Genomic DNA, 21703 nt, shown 5'->3' on the forward strand with positions numbered 1-21703 from the left:
TTGGAAACTTTTCAGAGCAGAGACTACCAGTGTTTGTATGAGTGTAGTGGGATTCTGTTCTTTGCTGCTTTTGGACAGTACCAAGAAAATCTGAATAGCAAGGATAGGAAAAGTGTCAGGTGGTCTTTGGGAAGACACTTTGGTGTATGGTTTTTTGGCATGTAGGTAAACAAGATGATCTAATCTCTGTAGCTTTTATGTAATGTATCTGTAATTTGTTTTCATATGTAGGTGTGAAGGAAGGCTTGCCATATGGTGTGTGTATTGGTATTTTTCCTTGACAGCCTTTATTTTAACTTTAAGGAATTCCAAGGCATGCTATTATGCAAGAGTTTAATTTCAAACACTCATCAGTATATACCACAAGACTACCTTGAAAGAATATTGATGAAAGGTTGTAGAGCTTCAGGAATGTTTTAAATTGAAAAATTAAATAATGCTTTCATCCATTTTGAGGTACCCTAATTACCTTAGTTTTATGTTGTACTGTTACCAGGCTTTCATCTTTTAACCATTTGAACAGGATTCTTTCATAAGTAATATATAAAATCTGATTTTACACTAATTGGTTTGTGGAGTGAGGCAACTTTCACAGTGTCTTTGTGAATACTTTTTTCTTTTTTTTGGTTCAACATATGGCACACTTTGCTCTCAGTCTTCTTGTCTCAATGTAAAGTCTTCTCGTCCCCTTGTGGGCATAAGTTAAAAGTATAACTCATGGAAGTTCTGATTTTAAAAATTATTTTTAAATGTTATTTTGAACATTGCTGTGTTCTGGTATCAGTGTGTCGCATGCAGAGACACTGTGTATCTTTGTATCTCTTTGTTACCTGTGCAGAGGTAAAAATGCAAGATTAGTCCTACAGATCCCAAACTGAGGGACCAGAGAACAAAGTAATGTTGTTGGTCCTGTGGCAAGCATCAGTTTCTGCTGTAGCTGAAGCCATCACTTCTCCTTATGCCGTGAAGCTCAATGAAATAGTCACTGAGCATTTCATTCATTCCTGACAGCTCTTTGTTAAAATTCAGAACTTTCTGTGAAAAGTCTTTTGCTAATGAACCCCAAAAAGGGAGCATTTTTTAGCCACATTACTTTATGAGCAATTGAGAACCACTCTCACAGGAGCACTGGCCATCAGAAGTAAAGATATGGTTAAAAGAAATCTTTTTTTCCTATATGGGTGTTTGAAATCATGGACAGAGTACCTGAACAGGAACAAACATGTCTGGAATAAATCCACAATTTTCCTGCCTCTGGTTGTCCCTAAGTGAGAGAAGAATCTAGATAAAGTGAATGTGAAAAAAAGAAATTTGGAGGAAATATCTCCATCCAACTTGAATGAAAAATTTAATAGAAGCTGAACATTTAATTGCTTTTTGTTTTTGAGTATGTAATTTCAGCTGTTGAAAATCGTATCTTTTCAATCATGTACCAATGCTAGCCTATGACGGAGAACTTCTCTTAGTGATTTTATCCTGACAGTAATTGAAAGCTGATTAATTTAATTGCAAACAAGCTTGTATTTTGCCATTTCTTCCTTAGTACTTGATGTAAATGCCTGGTGTTTGGGGTCAGAAGGGAAGTAGTGGTGTCTATTTTCTAATTCAGTACAGAAAAGCTAGTAAAATATACAGGTTTTAACCTTATTAACAATAATCTAGTTGTCAAAAGTGTAGTTTGAAGAGAAATAATTATGAAACCTTTCATTTAAAATGCTGTGTAGGGCAAAGTCAGCTGTTTCTGACTTAACAAACAAGTGCCTCAAATGGCTGCTATTTGTTTAAAGGTGATGTTTTTCTTTAGAGTTCTGAAACTCCATGAAGTTATATTTAATTAGGTTTAATTAGTGAGGACTGAAGCAAAACTGTTGCAGTATTAATTTGGAAGGAGTTTTGATGCCTCTTGTGTGTGTGGTGTCCCTCCTCAGGCCCAGGAGGCACAGCTGCAGTGTGCCTTTGCTGGGCCTTAATCCAATGAGTTGTTGGGGAATAGAGTAGTGTAATTTGTACATAATCTTGTTTTACTTCTCTGCAAGCTTTGCACTTGAAATATCAGTAAAGTATTGGAAGAGCTCCACCATAGGGCATCATAGAAAGTTAAAATTTGGCTGTGTCACTGTGCCTTGTAAGAAGACACCACAAAAAATGCTAGTAAAGTGGAAGTGTTCATTTTTACTGCCTCGTGTTGTGACTATGTCAGTATTGGCAGAGAGAGTTCAATAACCAAAAATGATGGATAAGTACTAAACTTTGCTAATTTATTGATTTTCTGTGTAACTGGTAGGATATTAATAGATATTGCAATAACAATAATTATGGTTGTAGAACCATTTCACCTATACAGAAATACATATATATCTTTCACAATAAATACTCATGTTCCTTAAATAACCTTTAAAAAGGAGATGCCTGACTACAGCAAGTGTACAAAATTGTACAAATTGCTCAATTTACTAATGTCTACAGTAATATTTTAATGTGTTAAGAAAAGCCCAATCAGCTGACCTTCTGAATTCTCAATATTTGAAAATATGGAATTGGTAAAGAATAACTAGTGTTGCCAGCAGTGGTGTTCTTTTATTGATATGTTTGTGAGGATTTCTTAATGCATCCTGAAATTCTTTTCAATCAGAAGATTTTGGCAGTCTGTTCCAATTAAAGAATTTTCCATGCTGGAAATGAGAAGTCAATTATGAGAGTTATTTTTGAGTTGTTAATTTACATAACCTTAATTGTATTAATTCCCTTTGAAAGGCTGAAGCAGATATTTATAATACTTTGATTGATTAGCAGTGTATTTGTTAGAATTGCTACTGATAAGATGCTGCTGCAACTGTGGTCCTGCAGAGTTCTCTCCCAAATAAACATTTTGGAAAACAAAGTTTATTTCACTGGAGAGGAAAGGCATCATGTCTTTGCTATCTCCACAGACAGTACTGTAGCGTCTCCTTCCCACACTCTGTAAAAAATGGGAGTTTAGATTGTGTTACTTAATTACTGCTGTGTTCCATACTGTAAAGAAATAGGTTTTCATCGTTTTTTGGGGTTTTTTATCTGTCAAAATAGTGCCTGTAGACTAAGGAACTCTGAGTTTCTCTCAGAAGTCACTTACAGAATGTTAGCAGTAAGAGGCTTCCTGTTTTCAGGCAGGTGTTGGGCCTATGTGGTCTGGCTCAGGTGGAATCTTCTTCCAGCTGTTTGCCAGGCTGTATTGCAGGTGTTGGCTTGCAGCTGTGCCCTGTCTGCTCGTGCTCAGAGTGTGGAAATTGAGTGCTGGTGTGGGTACAGCTGGGAGGGGACCTAGTGTCATCTCTTCTCGTGCCTCTGCTGCAGGAGCTGGGGGGAGAGGAGCCAGCATGTATCCATGTGCTGAACCTTCTTGTCTGGTGAACAAGAGTGGCAGAGCAGCAGGTACCTCACGGGGCAGAGCTGACAGAGGCGAGTCACGTGGAGTCGCGTGTTTGTGATCCTTCTCCGGAAGGTGCAGATCCGGGGGCTGTACCCGCACTTGGGCGCTGTGATTTCTGCCCCTCGACCTGCCCACAGCCAGCTCATTCCTGAGCAGGTGCCGAGGAAGGTGTTTGACTTGTAACCTCAGCTCTTGGGCAGTGTCACCCAGTGCTAGGGCAGGTGCTTTAGGGACCCTCGGTGACATGAGGATATTGTCATTGCAGTCAAAACTTTGACCTGGGTCCTCCGCAGGGCCTTTGAATGCAGGACTCCCTCAGCCCCCGGGGCAGCACCCAGCCACCCCAGTCCCTGCACTGAGGGCCCCTTGAAAAGGAGCTGTGGGGACGTGGCCATGCACCCTGGGCAAGTGACAGGGGACTGTGGTGAGGAGCTGGAGCAGCCCTGCTGGGAGTGCAGGGAAATGGCCGTGCTGTGGCCATGATGCAGTTGGCCTCTCGGGGCTGGCAGGTAGGTAAGGGGTCTGCCATATCTCACAGCATCAGGAGTCTGTGACCTGATTTGGCTGTTAAAATAATTTTATATTATTTCTGCAGAGGATTCATTTGAAGTTTAGGGGACTGAGGAAAGGTGTGGTGCTTAGAAACCACAGTATGCAATAGTATGTGGCTGCTGCCCTGGTCTCTGCCTGTGACCAGTGGAAAGTACTTGCAGAAAGCACGTAGAAGTAGAGTAATTATAGCATCAGTTTGTCCTGGTTTGCCCTTCTGGTTTATACCACTACATGTTTTGGATGTTTCTAAGACTGAGGTAGTGCTTTTACCTATCTATTTAACTGTGGTGTTTTCCATGACTTTGTCTATTTTTTTTTTAACCAATTCCTGCTTTTCACCTCTGCAGAATCCTGGGGCAGTAAGTATAGAATATTCCAAAGTAATATAGCAGCTAATATGACTTCTGTGGTGTGAAACCAAGGGGAAACTCATCTTGGTCTGGTTGATGTGAGTTGTTCCCATCAAATCACAGCCAGGTTCCATTTAGTCCATTCTACATTGTGGATGCTCAAATGAACTTTGTATCCTGCTATTACCTAAAGTGCTTTCAGTGCCACAGTCCTACACAATCTCCCATTTCCTCTTCATTAGCAACAGCCTCTTTTGCAGAAATTAAATTTCCACAACAAAAGTGAGACTGAGAAAGCAAACCTTTTGGTGTACAATGTTGGTGGAACTTAGTGCATCAGAATGAGCTGCCATAATAGCAGGAACATGAATAGTCATTTTAGAAACAAATGAAAGATACAATAAGATGGGGGGTTTGATTTGTTTTTTCTTGGTACTGGGGAAAATTGCTGTGGTCTGTTCGTGTCTGGTTCTCAGCCTTTTTGGCTATATGTAATTTTGGGACATAACTAATGCAGTGTGAACACTTGGGTACTTTACATGTTATGCAGGAATAAACTACAGAGAGAGTTGTCCTTGTTACTGGAGTGAATCTTCTATATGCTTTGGACAAGTAAAAAGTAAAAAGCAAATTGTGTGTTGTAAAAACTTAGTTGTACGGCCATGGAAATGAAACAGGCTCGATATGGAAAAAGAGAGCAAGTTTTCTACCTAATTATTTAAGGGGTTTTGTGTGTCTCTGAAATGTGTCTTGGTAAATGTGAGCTGACACATTTCTAGCAACCAAATTATAAATGAGTGGAAGACCTGAAAATGTCAGTTTCTTCCTTTTAGAAGCACTTCAGGATTTTTCTTTCCTTTTCCTTGATACATTCGTTTCTTCCCTTGGGCAAATGAGTTTGCTTGAACGTTTGTTTCAGTATACTGTTTTTCATAGGATATAATTGTTGACACTTCCTGGAAGTGTCAGAGGAGATTTGATGTACTAATATATTCATAAGAGAGAGCATATGTATACCTTAAAATAACACAGAGAGAGATGAAAAGTAGTAAATCAATCCTTTAAACTTGTTTCTGTGTATATCTTGATGTTGCCTAACCAGTTGTGTGTGTTGTGGTATTTTTCATGATTAGCTGGGAAAACAATAGGGTAATCTGAAGGGGTGCAGAAAAAGTAAAATAAATGAGCACCTTAGGCAAAGTCTTTGCCATTTAAATGGCACAAGAACTATAGCATCTCAGGTGGTGGGGTAGGGAAAACACTTGAACTGCTACTCTTACCTCTTCTGCTTTTGGAGAGGACTCTGGAGTGCCAAGCATCCCAGAGCTGAGAACATCATATCTTCTATTTTGTCTTAATTGTATTTTGGTTTGTTTTCCCAGAGCTGTAACATGCTTAACTATTTTCCTGGAACTTTAATACAATTTACACCTAGCTACATATGTGTCACTTCTTGATGAGGCTGCATAATCACAGTCTGATCACTTTATATTAGTAGATTATCCAAAAGGATAATCTTTGTTAAAGACTAGGTTAACAGAGGCAAAAAATAATTTTTGTGGTGTTTTTAATCATTTTCATGGCCACACAAAGTCATGGCATGACCTTGGAGAGCAGACTTTGGAGCCTTCCCATGTGCCTGGAGTGGTGTAAGAGCCAGTGAGTGACAGTTCTCAGAAACTTGTACCTGGTGCAGGCTTGCAGGGCAGGATGGGAGGAATGGACAGATACGTGGTGGGTAGAGAAGTGCTGGGTGTGTGTGTGTGTGCTGTGCTAGACCATGGAAGTCATCCTTACAGAGACACAGGTTGGACAGCTAGGGAGACCTCATGCTCTGTCATTGTGCTGGATGGATCTTGTCCTTGGAATGTAGTTATTATGTTCTTACAAATAAAACATGCATCTGCTCGCTCAGTGCAGCTTCTGTGGTTGTGTTACCTTTGTGCAGTATGTCAGTCAGTAGCACTAAAAGTTTTTAGATTTAATAACACCCTCTACCCCCAAGAATTAAATGCTGTTCTGTGTTTCTAAACATGCTCGTCTCTAAGTGTTTTGAAATAATGTAAAATGCACACTAATGGTAGCATGCTAACTCTGAGAAATGTGTGTCAGCACAGGGCAGTGCTGAAGCATATACTTAAGTCATATTGAAGTCAATGTATCTAAACACAAATGCCTGTGCTTTCTGGAATCTGTGTTTGTTCTTAGCTGTTCTGAAATAAGATCATTAATTTTGTACTTTAAAGGAAGTATAAGCTTTTGGGGTTTTTTTAAAGAGTGAAGTTTGGAAATACTTTATATAAACTACATTATCTTTTGTTTTGATAGCTGATTGCCATTTATGATGAACAAGAAGCTCCCCGTAAGATTGATGGCACCAATGGGAATTTGACAGACAGAAATAGCCCAGACTCCTTTGAGACAGAGGTAGCAACTCAGCTGGCTGCCTTTCAGCCCATTGGTGAGATTGAAGTGACTCCTTCTGCCCTAAAACTGGGTATGTATATCTTGTGTGGTATTTTCTTTCATTTTTGTTTTTCTCTGTATGTCTGTAATCTGATTTTATATATTTTAAGATTTTTTTTCTTGCATCCCATTGTTTGCCTTGCAGTTCAATGAGGGGCATTGAGGGGAAGCCATATGGGGAGAGTCTGAGGTCACTTGGTCTGTTCAGCTGGGAAAAGGGGAGGCTGAGGGAGACCTCATTGTGGTCTAAAGCTTTCTTGTGAGGGGACATGGATGGCCTGGCACTGATCTCTCTGGTGGTCAGTGACAGGACCCAAGGGAATGACATGAAGCTGAGTCAGGAGAGGTTTAAGTTGGATATTAGGAAAAGGTTCTTCACCCAGAGGGTGGTTGGGAACTTGAACACGTTTCCCAGCACCAAGCCTGACTTCAAGAAGCATTTGAACAACTCTCCTTAGCACTCTTGGGGATGTCCTGTGCGGGGCTAGGAGTTGCTGACAATCTATCATAGTATTCTGAAAGAGCACAAGATAAAACCTTTGCTAAGTATTTTCAAATACCACAGTCATTGAAAAAAAAACAAAACAACAAAACAACAGGGTTTTTTTGAGGAACCTGGGTTCAATGAGTGTAAAACTTGCTATGGGCAAGTATTTGTACCAGTTAGCTAGTGCCCTGTTTTGGGTGTGGGAGGTGGGAAGTAGGTTATGCTGGTTGCAAACAGTTCAGCTCTTTGCCTTTGAAGAAGTTGCACAACTGGGCCTACTTGCCCTTCTGACTTTCAAGTGAGCAGACTGTGATTAGGAAAGGCTGCTGCTTAATTCTCTCTTATATCAGAGGGTACTGCATGAACTGCTGCAACTCTGGTGCTCTGTGTTGTTCAAGTGTGCCTGGATGGCCAGGAGTTCAGACTGGTTTCCAATTATAAACAACTGGAGTCTTGAATGTTGCACACAAAGCAGTTTGGAAAACTTTCTTGGATTGAGAGTGGGCTGAGCTGTCACCTAAGTACTGGGTACAGAAGCTTTCAAAACTAGATTGAAGGTGAATGCTGTGACTGTCTGCCTGTAAAGCAAATGAATGTTGCTCAGGACAGCCTGCTCTGCATCCTGCCCGTGCCCATTGCCCAGCTCAGCCCCTGTTCCTCCGCGCTGCTGGCAGTCTCCAAATGCTGTGCAATAAAATCTGAGTGTAAGCAGCTGGGGAAAGGGTAGAAGTACTATCTCTGGTTGTGCTACTCTCATGGAGTAGTCTGATAACTAGTTGAGAAATGGAATGTTCACTTGTCTATTTTAATTACATTTTTAAGGGGAAGGGGTAATTAAAAAAGGCAGTGAGCTAAAATAAAATTTCAACTGAAGCTCACTGGATGAAGCTGTGTAACTTACCTTCTAACAGAAGTCTCTGCTCATTTTTGTGCCTGCTGCAGAAAATTCTAAAATTCAAGGTACATGAGAATTTTTAGAGTAAAATTTGTGTTAATGGATTGTCCTTTTTTTTCCATGTTCTAAAACAGAAAATGTTTTTTCCATGTTTAATGACACACAGGAATTTCTCATAACTAAAAATCTTGAGACAAGACTTATTATTGACGTAACTTGTATGTATTTGTGTTTGGTAAGCACGAGATATGGAATAGCTTGTAGCTCAAGGTTCAGTGGTTCAAAGTTTTGCCACTTAATTTTTTGCATATTTTTAAATTGTGCTGTTACACATTTTAGCATGTTTCAGAAAGCAGAGATTGTTCTCCAAGTACCTCTGAGCACTACTTGAAAAAAAAAAGTGTTTAGTCTCGCATGCTGTTGTTACATAAGTTGAGGTTTGGAGAGAGGAGTACTTCAGCTTCACACAATTTCATGTAAAGCAGTTAAGTGCTCAAGCTCTTGAGCTCATCAGTAAGCTCCCACATAGTGAATTTGCTAGTGTTTATGAAATCCTACTGGAGAGCATAAAGATGAAATATAATGTGGAGAGAGCAGTCAGGGTTCTATTTTTGTTTTCAGTGCAATACTAACATATATTTGAAGTTAAAATGGTGCTTGCTTCTTAAAAGAAGAGATCATAAATGTAGTGGGTTTGTCTCTTCAGTTTTGTTTCAGACTGGTTTATTTTACAGGGTAAGTGAAAGATTTTCTACCTGTTAGTCCTGTAACTTAGTTTGTACTCTGTAATGTAATTGTTTTCTCTTCTGGATTTTATTTCACGGCTTACAATTCTTTGGACTTAATTTTTGCCTTTGTCTTTTGTGTATAAGTGCCTGGTCCTTAAATTATGTGACTATTTCCATTAGATGCCAATTGAAAAGTAAATGAAGAAATTGAAGGACAATTTGGTTGCATCAATATCATTGATGCATGAACCACAGTAGTCTGGCTTTCTGTCTAATTATTGAATTGACTCCCACTTGCTAGCAGAAATAAATAATATTAATTTATAAAACTATTCTTATTTTGGGAGCAAGGATGTGATTGAATATATATGTAGGGAAAAAGTGTTGCTTTCCATGGTAGAGCTGTGCTTCAAGGATTATGATGTACTTACCTTTCTGACTATTTTTCCAGAATGCTTTTAGGAGGGAAATCCATTGTTATAGGAACTGTCAGATTGTGGAACGATTTTGCTGGTTAATTTCTGTTGGATGTTTTATATTTTATGAAATCAGATCCGTGTTTTTTATGTAAAAACAATGTCTGGCTAATGATCTGCTTGTGTAATACTTAATGCTTGGTGCTTAATAAGCACATGAAACTAAACACTGCTATTGTCAGTTTTGAGAGAATTGCACTGGATTAGAACAGACACATGAGATACTGCCTTAAAACATTTGTGTCTTTTATAAATTGTATATGTGACCTAGTTAGCTTAACTGTGTATTATACCAAGTCTTAAAGCCCTTCCTGTTTAGATAGAGATGGCAATAATTTTACTTTTTGATATTTTTATTGTATGGTTAGTTCTTTGAGGGTGTTTTCCTGTTTGTTATTCTAGAAAAGTGATCAGCTTGACTGTCTGAAATCATGGATTTTCCATCATGTAGTTGGTTACCCTTTAGTTTTCCTTTTATCATCTGTAACTCTGAAAGTAAGCCAAACTAAAAACAATCTTATATTTGACTCAAAGCCTAAAACCCCTTATATTTTACATTGCTTTCATATATTGGCAGAAATTTAGAGCAAAAAAATTAATTTTAATTTGCTTGATATCAAATTACTTTCTTAGTATGTCTTTCCTTAAAACAGTTCAGGAAATTATTCAGCTCTTTGTTTTCTTTTCCCTGAAATAAACACTGCTCTGCTTTTAAAGCTATCTCTGTTCCCAAACAAGTGCAGTTGTGGGTTCTTTTTTAATTTAAGAAAAATACTGGAAGACTTCAAGTGTTCGTGGACAAGGCATCTTCTGCATCCATAACACGAGGTGAGGTGCAAACAGATTTAAGTGCCTCCCTTCCTGCCACACATCTCTGGATTATCAAGTGCTGTTGCTGACAGTGTCTTTTAATAGTGAAAAAGTGAAAATCCCAATTTGGCAGAATCTGCACTCGGGTAAGGAAAACATTTCATGCTACAATGCAAATGGTACAAAGCACCTGCTAATATATATGACAAAATTTAGAGAAGCACACAACTATTTAATGTGTTCAGGCAGCTGTTTGAAACAGGGAAGAAATTGATCTGCTGATTTTGTTATTTCTCTAGCTATGAGAGCATTGAGACAGTTGCTAAGATGGCAGAAGACATTGTCTTGTATTATTGTTTCTTGTGAGCTGAATTTCCCAGAGTACAATAGTGATGTGGCCATGACAACAGTTCTCAAAGAAGATGGTACAGGCAACTAAATGCTGAAATAGTTGATGTACATTTGAAAAATGTATTGGAGATAAACTTCAACATCTCTAACCCCAAATACCATTGCAAATTCTTCAGTCTTTTTTGGTACCATGTTTCTGAATTATAAAACTGTGTATAGACAAAAGCCCGCAATGAGCAGTGAAATCACAGTGTGTTGAACACTTGTAGCTCTGTGACTTCAGCCCATGGTGAGTGTAAGGTCACACACATCCCAGGGAAAGAGATTATGGCCCTCATAAACTGTCTTGTAATTTTCTGTGAACCTGTAAGCGTGCCAGTAGTGCTCCTGTTTCCTTTTTGCCCCTCATAGTTTACTGTTGTTTTCTAGTGGTTTTCCCCACATGGTGGGTCATGTAACAGGAAGGGGGCTTATTTTCATTATGTCAATTTGTTTTTTCCTTTTCAGTCCATATGGGCAGGAAGGAGAGAGCACTAATTTATTTATGGAGGATCCGTTTTATGGACAAGTCACTCTGAGCTGGAAATGCCCTCATGACTGGCTCAGTGTTTTGTTTGCTTCATTTGGTAAATTATGGTTGAGTACACACAAAATTAGTTGTTGCTTTTGTCTTGCTTATCTCCTTGGTGTTAAGTAGTCAGGATTTTGTCCAGCAGAAGACATGCAGCATTCAAAGATGCTTGCTGGTTTTGAATACTAAGATCTGGAAGAAGTAAGATAAAAGTAGGCATCTCCATGATTTTTTGGGGGTCTGTTGCTTTTTTTATTCTTTTTCCCTTTATTTGGGAATTGGTTTGAAGAATCTGAAGCTGTTTTCTGAGTGCTGTCTGGAAGCAGAGACAATTAAATTACTTTGTTGGTTATTATAATAAAATTATGCTCTTAATTGATACCTTTACTAGAGTAAACTAGTAACTTCATTTAAAGTTGAAATAGGGAAATAGTTCCTTGTAACAGTTATTGATAGCAGGTTTAAAAATATTCTTGTAAACTGCAGGAGTGTACTCCTCTCTTTGCAAGCTTTCACTGTTGAATAGGGCAGTGTCTTGGTTTTGCCATTGGAAGGTCTAACTTCAGTATTTCAAATTTTGCACAATTTTGTTTTATAGCAAATCCCTGAGATTTTCTCCTTTTATATGTACATGTCTGCACATCTGATCAATGTTCTAGGCAGGTGCAAGACTTAGGTGAAAATAATGGTTGGAATGACTGATTACAGTCTCTCTCCTAAAGTAAGCTTACGAATGGTAATGGTAGTTGGAGTTAAAGCTACGTGCAGGCACTTGTCTTATGAGCAGTCAGTTCTTTTGGTTCTGGACATTTAATTTAGTATCTTCAGTGAACATTTTTCCTCCTGAAGACAGAGATGTCCGGGAATGTTTCAGCCCTCAGAAGGGCTGGTTAGTACAGGATAATAAGAGTAGTAGCCTAGAAGGTTTTCATTGTCCATTTTTGATGCAGTTGGTGGTGTTCCGGCTATGTCTTTTTGACATTTGGGAAAGGTTACTTAGCACTCTCATGGAATTGCCTTCAAGGTGCTTCAGACAGAGAATATACTCAATTTGCTTAACGTATTCCTGTGGTTTTGGGGTTTCTCTAGTTTAAATTGTGCTTCGTGGGATTGTTTAAAACACTTTGATTTGCCCTGTGTGTTTGGGTTGCTAAGTCAGTCAGCAGAGGTGCTTTCACTGGCAGTGTCTTAGTTTGAAGTCTAAGGGAATTGAAGGGAAGGTTTCTTCCATGAGCTTTTGGAAGTTTCTGCCCTGATAGGCCTGACAGGGATTAAATTGTTACCTCCAGGGTACGGATGTTGACAATTTCTATATAACTTCAGAGCTCGGAAGGAATTTCTTTTCTTTCTCATCCTCTTTGAAGTGGAAGCATTGTAAGTAGGCTTGGGGGCATTTTAAACAACATGTATTTGATTAGTCCTCTTTCAAGTTGGAGTTGAGATACTACAGATATGCAGACTGTGTTTTTAAAAACAGAGAAACCACATTATTATGTATTTTTAAAATTTGTGAAAACATACAATGTGAAACTATTAATTTGATAAACCAAATGTTAATGTCTTATATACAGCATACAAGAGTAAGTAGGAAAGACTTTTTCTTGCATGAAAGCCATCCTTTTTTTCTTAATCTTGCAACGTCAGTTTATTGGCTGAGCATTCTGTTGTTTGTCAGTACATGGAGGGTACTGTGTTCAAGTTACAGTTCTCTCCTGTAAGATTCTGGAAAAGCTAACATTTTAAAATCTGTCGATTTCAAAAGAAATGCATTATGGAAGAACATGCTGTTTTCTGTGATTTGAGGGAATACTGCTGATTTCCTTAAGGAAATGTGGCTGTGTTCCCTTTCAGGGCACAGGATGGCTCCTCTCCTAGTAATGATATCAAGTATTGTTCTCTGCTGTTTGCCATAGGCGTTGTGAGGATGACACTGTACTTGATAGATTTTTCTCCTCTGTGGCATCCTGTGTAATCTGCTTTAAAAGAATTGTGGTGATCCATTCAAGTCTACTTGCATTTCTAAAACAAATGGTTTCTGTTCTTAGGCAAGCTAAAGGTTTGAAGATAACTTTTCATTTCAGTCAGAGGGAGAGTCTGGTATATTTTGACCTCATGACTTAAGCTTGGTCTTATTTAGTTGTCCTTGATTCATGAAAATGAGCTTTGCTTTATCTTTGTATTGCAGCAGAATAATACATTAATGGTTTCTGTAAAGATGTATATAAAATTTCCATGTGTTTTTCTGTCTTGGAGCTGCCTGTTTACAAAACAAGCCAGTCTTTACTTCCTTTCACTCTACCCAGGAATTTGGTGCTAGGGTAGGTAATAAATGTATGTGCATAGTTTGTTACTAAAGTATCTCTTCTCTTTTTAATAGCCCTTCTGTCTCTGATTTCCCAAAAGATTGTTCCTCATCAATTATTCTGCCTGTCTCTACTCCCTTTGGACTTGGTTTAATATGCCTTACTTTAGAGTAAGAGGGGTCTCTCCATAAAAATATGTTAACTAGAGAGAAAAATATTTTTCCATCACAAGTTAGACACTTTTCTGCAGTAGCTCTCTAGCTGGGATGTTGATTTCCAGCCTTTTATTACCTTGGGGAAGGTTTTGGGGAAGGTAATGAATGGGACTTAAAATGATGGAATAAATTCCATTATAAAAGTCAACAGTGCTTTTTGACACCCTTTCTTTGATGTCAGTGCTTTCACTCAGATTTTGTCCATTTTATGGATTTTGTGATGTTGCTGGTTTTGTTGGTATTTTTGTAATGTGATGCATAGCTGGTTTTAGAGGTAGTATCTTTTAAAAAGGAAAAGACTAATCCACTTAGCTAAGTATTTGCCACTGAAGGTTTTGAAAGCTGTAGTATGATATCATACTTCAGCTCAGTCTCTGTCAGTACCCTTTAGTGCTGAGTAAGGCAGAGGAGAGTATGTCTGTTTATAATTCTGTACAGTACTTGTGCTATATTAGCTCTGAGGCAATATGGAAAAATGGGTATTTCAGGTAGAAAATGAGCCTGCTATGCCTGGCAGATGGATGGTTTTAAATTGTTCAAGTTAAAACAATTGGGACTTCAGCTAAAGGTCTGAAGGTATTAGATCAATAAGAAGTTATTATTCAATTTCCTCACTGTGTAAAAACTCGAGTATCAAACACAACCATTGTTCAACAAGTTGCAAAGCAAAACAGCCCTACGCTGATTTTCTTATGAAGCAGTGAACTAAACTATACAGTTTGATTTAAAACACCAAAAATTGCTGAGTTATAATAGGATTAGACAAATTCACAGGATGTGGCTCATCAGTGTCTTGAAATACGGTTGTCTAGATGCCACACAGATTTGGAAATATTTCAAAGGTTATTTTTTGCAGCCTGGTAGAATACAGCACTCCTTAGGCTTTGTCCCTGAGTCTTTGCTAGACCACTGTTAGATTCAGGATACTGGGTGAGGTAGACCCAATATAGCTCCTCTTATGTTCTTATTCCTTGCAACCTCACAGAAAGTTTCAGGTTCAGGAGGTTTCAGTATTTTATCTTTGAAAATTGTCAGGAACAAGATTGAAATTTAAGGCTAAAACTAACTTACTGTGACCAGAATAGAAAATAATATCTTCAAGAGTAAGACATCTCCTTTTATGGAAACATCAAAACAGAAAAGGTTCTTAATTTAAATTAGGTATGTAAAACACCAGTCATATTTTATTATTACAGGAATGTGTACTAGTGCTGTAATTTGTGATCATCCTTTAAAATACAGTTAAAATACTAAAAAAAATTGCTTTGCAACTCTACTACTTGCGATAAAATGCTGCCAAAGTGATATTCAAGCTGTACAGTTTAGCTGCCAAAGTTTTAAAGAAAATTAAATCATTGAACCATGGAAAAGTGACTGCATAAGCACCTGTAACTGATGTTAGCTGAAGTGCTAAACCAGCTTTTGGCAGCATGGCCTCTTTTGCAGGTGCACAGAATATTTTCTTTGTGTCAGTTTATTCAGCTAGTACAGTTCATTAAGTATTTCATTTGAAGTTGAGAAATGGGCTGGGAATTGAAATAGAAGAAATACTTATTTTCACCTTTCAGTCTGTGAATAAAAATAATGTGCGAGAGTCTAAGATCTATTAGTTGGATAATCTTATAGGATATATTACCCTAAAATGATTTATTTAAATTCAGTAACTACAGGTAATATACTGCTTAAAAACCCAGAGTGTTTATTAAGATGAATACTTCTTGCTGTGTTCAGCAAGTTGGATGACTAGGACAACTTGTGTTTTAAGTATATCTGCAGTTCAGTTTCTTTTGATATCTGGATGCTGTTGGAAGGATATGAAAGAATAACCAACCAAAGCAAAAACCCAAACAAAACCCCCAAACCTCAACCCCCCCCAAACAAACAATCAAAACCAAAGCAAAACACTTCTGTGTATAGGTGTGTAGGGAAATTCTCATGGAGCACAACATCTTTACCATCAAAATAATAATTGAAAAACATAGGATGTTGGAAGTGGCTGTAACTTTTAATCTTGTGTCGAAAGATGGAAACTGTAGGATGTACATCAATCAGTAGGTGGAAAATACTGAGATTCATGAAGATGCTTCATTTGTGCAAGAATAAGAGAAAGCCTGGCCCATACTGGAAAGTGCTGCTTCTTTTTTGTAATAGCCAATGTGCTTTCACAAAACTCCTGACCAGTCTGCCCAGAAAGGGAAGGAGTTGCACACTTTGCTTGAGTTTGAGTTGGTGGGGTCGGGGGGGGGAATGATAACTGCCTGTTGTGAGCTGATTGATCCTTGCTCCAGGAATCTGCTGTAGCTCCCTCCCCTTTACCCAGTCTCTTCTGGGTGGTACCTGTAGCCAGGATGCTTTGGAGCAGTCATGTTGTTCCCTGGACTGCAGTAAGTCTGGGTGCTTCCTGTCTGTCTGATGAGGAGCTGAAAGTAGGAGCACTGTGTTGATAGAGGTGAGAAGATGCTGAAATGACTCTGTATCTGGCATGTGTTGTGACCTTAAGTGCAAGAAAAGAATACCTCATTAAGGTCCAAACTCGAGTCCTGTCCTTCTGGAAGCTCTTTTGAGAAACATTTAACTGGGAAGAAAGTACCAGCATTGTTTGTACAGTCTCTGTAGATGGATATGTCCTAGTGCCTTGAGGAGTCATTTACTTCTTATCATAGGATGTGGATTTTGATCCTGAGAGCAGGATTTATATGATTCAAATGATATGTCTAGGTGATTCTTAAATGTCCATCTTTGAAGCTGCCAAGGCTGTAAATGTAAACATTCCACAGTTGTTTCATTAGGCCCTCTTAACACCAAAGAAATTTCATTCTGGTCATAAAAACTGAGAGAACAGTTCTTGTGCCTCAGAACTGAAACCTGACTTAATTCATTATAACACATGTAACCAGAGAAAACAATTTTTAAAAAATAAATGGCACTGAAAACTATCACCCAAAACAATACCCGTTAAAAGCCATTCTTGAGTTTTACTTGTAGGCCATTGCTTTTGTTTTTCTTAGTAGGAAAAATTACACCTCATTTGGAGTGATAGTGAAGTACTTTGTGCTGGGCTGATGTGTAAAAGACAGCTCTTGCTGGAGCAGTTTTTTGAGCTGTTTGTAGATTTAAGCCAGTTGTCTTAACCATTACACCATCTTTGTTCATTAATCCATGGGAATTTAAGAAGTGCACTGTGGGCAGCACAGCTGTAGATTTGAAGTTGTATTGATAGGTGCTATTATAAGCAATTTGAGTTCGCTTTAAACATAGAAGTCACATGGCCATAGCACTTTATATTTGAAAAAATAGGAAAAGCTGTGCAGTGCCATCACAAGGTAGAACATACAAGCCTGTGTCAGCTACATTTGAAGTACATGGCAGAGCCATTCCATGATGCCTCAGGTGGTGGTAAGCAATATATCTGAGAGTGAACAAATTTACACACAGCGATTGCTTAGTGCTCTCAAAAAGAGCTGATTGGAAGAACTGTCTGTATGCCTGTTAGTGTGAACATGGTCTGATAAAAAGGAGAAAAATAGGCACATATATTAATCATTTATACACTTAAATATAAATTAAAAGCTTGCTTGTAACTTTTTTTCCCAGGGCCTGACCTGTTTCATGACAAGGCCAGTTTAAAAGCAATTTTGGCTTCTCAGTATAAATGGTTATTGTTTGTTTTGTGTCTGTTCAGAGCTCTTCTAGCCAAGAACTTCCATGCTGAGGTGCAATTTCATATTTGCATGTGTATGCATATAGTATTTAGGTGTTTTGTTTTGACTGGCTTGAAATGTTGTGATTTGCTCAGAAGGAGCTCTGAAAAAAATATTTTGAGGCATCTGCAGGTAAGAAAATCGTTTGTCTGTCTGTCCAGGCAGGGTTAATTGGGAACCAGGCAGCAGAGTAATTGTCATTGCTATGGCCTTCAGTAGCTGATAGTTTGATACAGACTTGATGGACAGCTCTTTTCCCATCATAGTCAGCATTTTTATATTCAGGAGCAGAATTTTAAATTATGGCTTTAACTGCCTAGGTGATGTCTTGTAAATCTCTTTCTGCCCACTTTCAGAATTCTGTCCAAGTGTATCTTTAGTTTGGCTCTAGAATAATCCTTCCCTGTTACCTAGAAAAACCAACCAACCACGTTAGTTGTCACTGATGCAGTAGCACAGTACACCTGTGCTTGTGTTTCCTGTGTTCCTTGGTTTGTCAGCTTTCCTAAAAGTCATCTGTGAGTGTTTGCATCCAAAGCATTGCTAAAATCAATTTGTAGTACATGATTTGACTGCATTATAGGTAGCTCAGCCTGCCAAAAATTCTCCTGGGGGATAAAGTCTGGGTGTCTTCAGCATTTTTCAGCAACCTACAGCCTGAATCTCAAAGAATAAAGGGATTTCATGCTGGAGGCAGGCTGTGCTTTCCTGAGCAAAGAGATGTTAGAGCAAATGAGTGAAATTAAGGAAGGAAAGGATAGGAATAATATTTTTTTGTGGATATTGGTTGTCTTGAGTGGTACTTAACTGTCTAAATGTAGGCCTGAAATCTGATGCTGAAACTCAGAGCCTGGAAACCCTGTAGAGCTTAGGGGGATCTCAGCAGGGGCAGCTGGAGCTCCAAAGTTCCCCATACCATGTTCATGTCCAGAAATGAGCACATTCCTGGTCATGGTATGTGTTAATGTCTGTGTACAGCTGTTTTGGTGAAATTTAAATGACTAGCAAAGCAAAGTAAGACAATTGGGTTACATCTGGTATGGAGATGTTTCTTCTGCCATTGTGTTGATGAAAATTTTCACTTTTTAATTGTACACAAATGGCAGAAATCTCTCTTCTGGTTTGTTGGTTTTTTTTTTCTTTCCCTAATGCAACCAATTTAAATCTAAGTGTGGTTTCTACCATATGCTTGTTTGAACCATATTTGCAGTTAAAAAAAATATTTCCAAAACAAAAGAGTTCAGGGAAAATAGACTGTTAACCATGAGTCTGAGTAGATACTAATTTTTGAGGGTAATTCTAGCAAAAAGAAAAGGTTCATCTACATTGGTTGAAAATAAGTGATAGACTTAAAGCAGGGATAACTGCAGGACTTTTTCCTCATCAGCTTTATCTAAGAGTATGTATTGTGAATAAGGCTGACACATGTGCTTAGAAGTGCTATGGTATCATAACAAAAGGTACTCTGCAGATTTTTAAAGAATGGGAGGTTAAAGGCTGTCATTATGAGAAATTTTTGGACATGTGTTTCAGTTTTTGTTGTCTGTGAATTCCTGAGGCAGTGCTGCAAGATGAGGATAACTATTTTTTAGAGCTGAGTTCCTAAGTTTAAAATACCAAGCGCTACTCTGGCACAAAACAGTAGTGTTTATTAAAAAATGTGTTTCTGTGATAAACTTGGTATGCAGGAAGGAGTTCCTTTCTCTCTCATCATTCAGGGAAAGATGGATTTTGTGTTTGAACTTACATTGGTTGTTATAAATGTTCAGCACAAATGTAAGAGCGTGAGTAGAATAATGTGGAAACACAGCCTGACTAAAGGAAAGCTGCAAGGAAAAGGCAGCATTCCATTTCCTGACAGAAGAAAACTGATGACAGAATCTCTTAAGAAAATGCATATCTGTAATAAGCAGTATTGCTGATGGTTTTTCAGTACATTTTGTGCATGGCTGAGGAGGATGGGGATGAACGAGTTCAAGGTATGTACAGATGGTGGATGTGGTCCAGCTCCTGAATCAGGTTGAATCTGGGGCAGTAGATGTGGGGAGGTTTCTCTTGGGGAATGCAAAGAGCGTGCTTGCTTTCAAGAGACCTGATTGTGCAGTGCAGAGGAGGTGGGGGAAGGCTGGAAAGAGCAAGGAGCCTGTGGGAGAGGAGCAGGCTGGAGCACAGTGAGCAGCATGGAATGTGTTCTTATGGCAGGGAACAGCCGAGCCACACAGGAGACGAGGGGAGATGGAGCAGAGATCATTAGCTCCAGGAGCTGCTGAGAATTGCTGTCTCATGACAGGGAATAAGGGACTCTCCTGAAAAGGAGGGGCAGTACAGCTTCTTCTCATCTCTTTCATGCAGTCGTCCTCTTTGCTGTGGATTTTCTCCTATTAACAAGCACATTTTGGTTCAGTTTATCTTTGTCTAATAAAAGGTTTGTTTTGTGTTTTTGTGGTGTGCACATGTAAAACAATAAGGGCCAGAGGGACTGTTGTGTATAATTTTAGCTAAAGACTACAGCTGACTTGTTTCACAGAGATGTTATGACGTGTGATATTTCTGTACAAGAAATTATGTTACATGTCTGTAAATACATTTAAAAAATGGAGAACATAGACTCTGGTTTTCTCTTCAAGTAAAAAATGATCTGTAGGACCCTGGAATTTATAACATACTGGGAAAAGAGAAAGCATTATATATAATAGCCAAAAAGTCCAGGTTTTTTTCTACAAATAGGGAAGCATTCCAGATGAGCACCATAAATTTAATTGTTTCATGGCAATAAGCAAAAATTTACAGGAATAAAAAGAAAGAAAATAGCTGCAAGGCCATCTTCCTGAACTGGAGAAAGGTATTCTCTATAATCCTGCTGCTCCTGCAGACTTTGGTTTCAAAATCTAGACAGTAAATTTTGTTTCAGTTTCTTTGGAAAACACTGACAAAAAGCAAGTGAAAGGAGATCTTTTGAACTGAGGATGGGGAATGTGGTAAGGAGGATCTTGAAGCAGTCACTACAGAGAGCAGACAGAAGTGCTGAAGTGGTGTGGTACAGGAGACCTCCTCACCTGGCTTGTAGCTGCTGGAAGGTCCTGGAACAAGCAGGTCTTGTGTCCCAGCAGTCACAGGGTTGGGAGCCTTCATCCTTCTCTCAGCCAGAGGAATGAGGAAGAAATGAGTAATTAGTTGTAGAAGACAGCTCAGGAAAAAAGGAGAAATCTAATTTCAGAGTGTTGCTTTGGGAGGAGGATGAGCTTGATATAAATGATCTTTTTATGTTGGGTCACTCATCCCACGCCCTTCCCATCTTTCTCCTCCTGAGTTGACTGTGGGGAATTTTTTGTACCCTCTTTGAGTTACTGTGGATTTCTCACCTTGCAAAAAGGAGGACAGAAATGAGGAAGGGGGCTGGGATGACAGCTTTGCAGAGTGTAAGAAAAAGTATGCTCATTGAGTTATTGAGTTGTGCAAGTTTTACCAATAAAAGTACCAGTGCAAAGGGTTTTCAATAGTTTCTCTGTATTGTTCATGTTTATGTCAAAAGGAGTTGGAGACCAGGTTGTGTTGAATCACACAGAAATGTTTCAGCATCTGTTTTCAAACTATTGTATTGAAGACAGACAAAAAATCGGATACAGGCCACCCGAAACTTCAGTCATACACAGAGAAGTTGATTTTAAGGTATAGGTATTTATCTTAAAGAAGGCAGTGACTTGTATTTAGCTTTTGTACCCCTTCATACCAAATATGCCTAGCGAGGAAACAAATTTCTCCTCAGCTTTATGTGAAGAACAAGCATATTTGGGTGGGGAGATTTGGTTCATTTTGACCTACTGTCACTTTTGGAAAATCACACAAAATCTGGTGATCAGTCCCTTTCTACCCAACCTCCTTGTAAAAACATGCATAGCTCTTGGTACTAAGATGATAATCACTTGGCAGAAAAACCAATATTCACCTTCTGATATTTAAGCATTCCCTTAGTACCAGGATGCAATTTTAAAGCTTACTTCTGCTTTTTTTACTGGTTTCCTGCAGAAGTGAGCATAGAAGGGATTACCTGCATATAAAAACTTACCAGGAGGAAGAGTTAAGAGCATTAGGTTCTCTGGTTGCCCCTCATCAACATGAGGTATTTATTCCAGCTATATTGACAAAGTTGTGCTCAAAGTGAATGTGGTAGAATCATTCCAGCTTTGTTAGCATCTAACAAGAAAACTGTTGCATGTTCAAACTTCTTTACTAGATCTAGTAATTACAGCTGCCATCAGCCCCAGCCACTGTAATTAGTATTATAACTGACAGCTGTAATCTCAGTTTTGCTCACTTGATGGTACATGTGGTCACACATACATGCAACCAGTCATTTGGTTTTTTGAGGAGGTGCCTTTTTCTCCTGTT

At 38.6% G+C, this 21703-nt stretch overlaps 1 protein-coding gene across 6 annotated transcripts in view; it reads left to right on the forward strand.

Moving 5' to 3' along the window:
- Positions 1 to 21703, forward strand: part of PARD3B (par-3 family cell polarity regulator beta) — a 388514-nt gene that overhangs the window by 108248 nt on the left and 258563 nt on the right. For 5 of the 6 annotated variants that reach the window (XM_059853260.1, XM_059853261.1, XM_059853257.1 and 2 more), the window contains exon 3: positions 6640 to 6808. In XM_059853260.1, the coding sequence (XP_059709243.1) occupies positions 6640 to 6808 (169 nt within the window). Of the gene's footprint in view, positions 1 to 6639; positions 6809 to 21703 lie in introns of those variants that run through there. The other variant, XM_059853262.1, reaches the window with a different exon arrangement.

This window comes from Haemorhous mexicanus, chromosome 8 (genome assembly GCF_027477595.1).
Source record: "Haemorhous mexicanus isolate bHaeMex1 chromosome 8, bHaeMex1.pri, whole genome shotgun sequence".
Taxonomy (NCBI): domain Eukaryota; kingdom Metazoa; phylum Chordata; class Aves; order Passeriformes; family Fringillidae; genus Haemorhous; species Haemorhous mexicanus.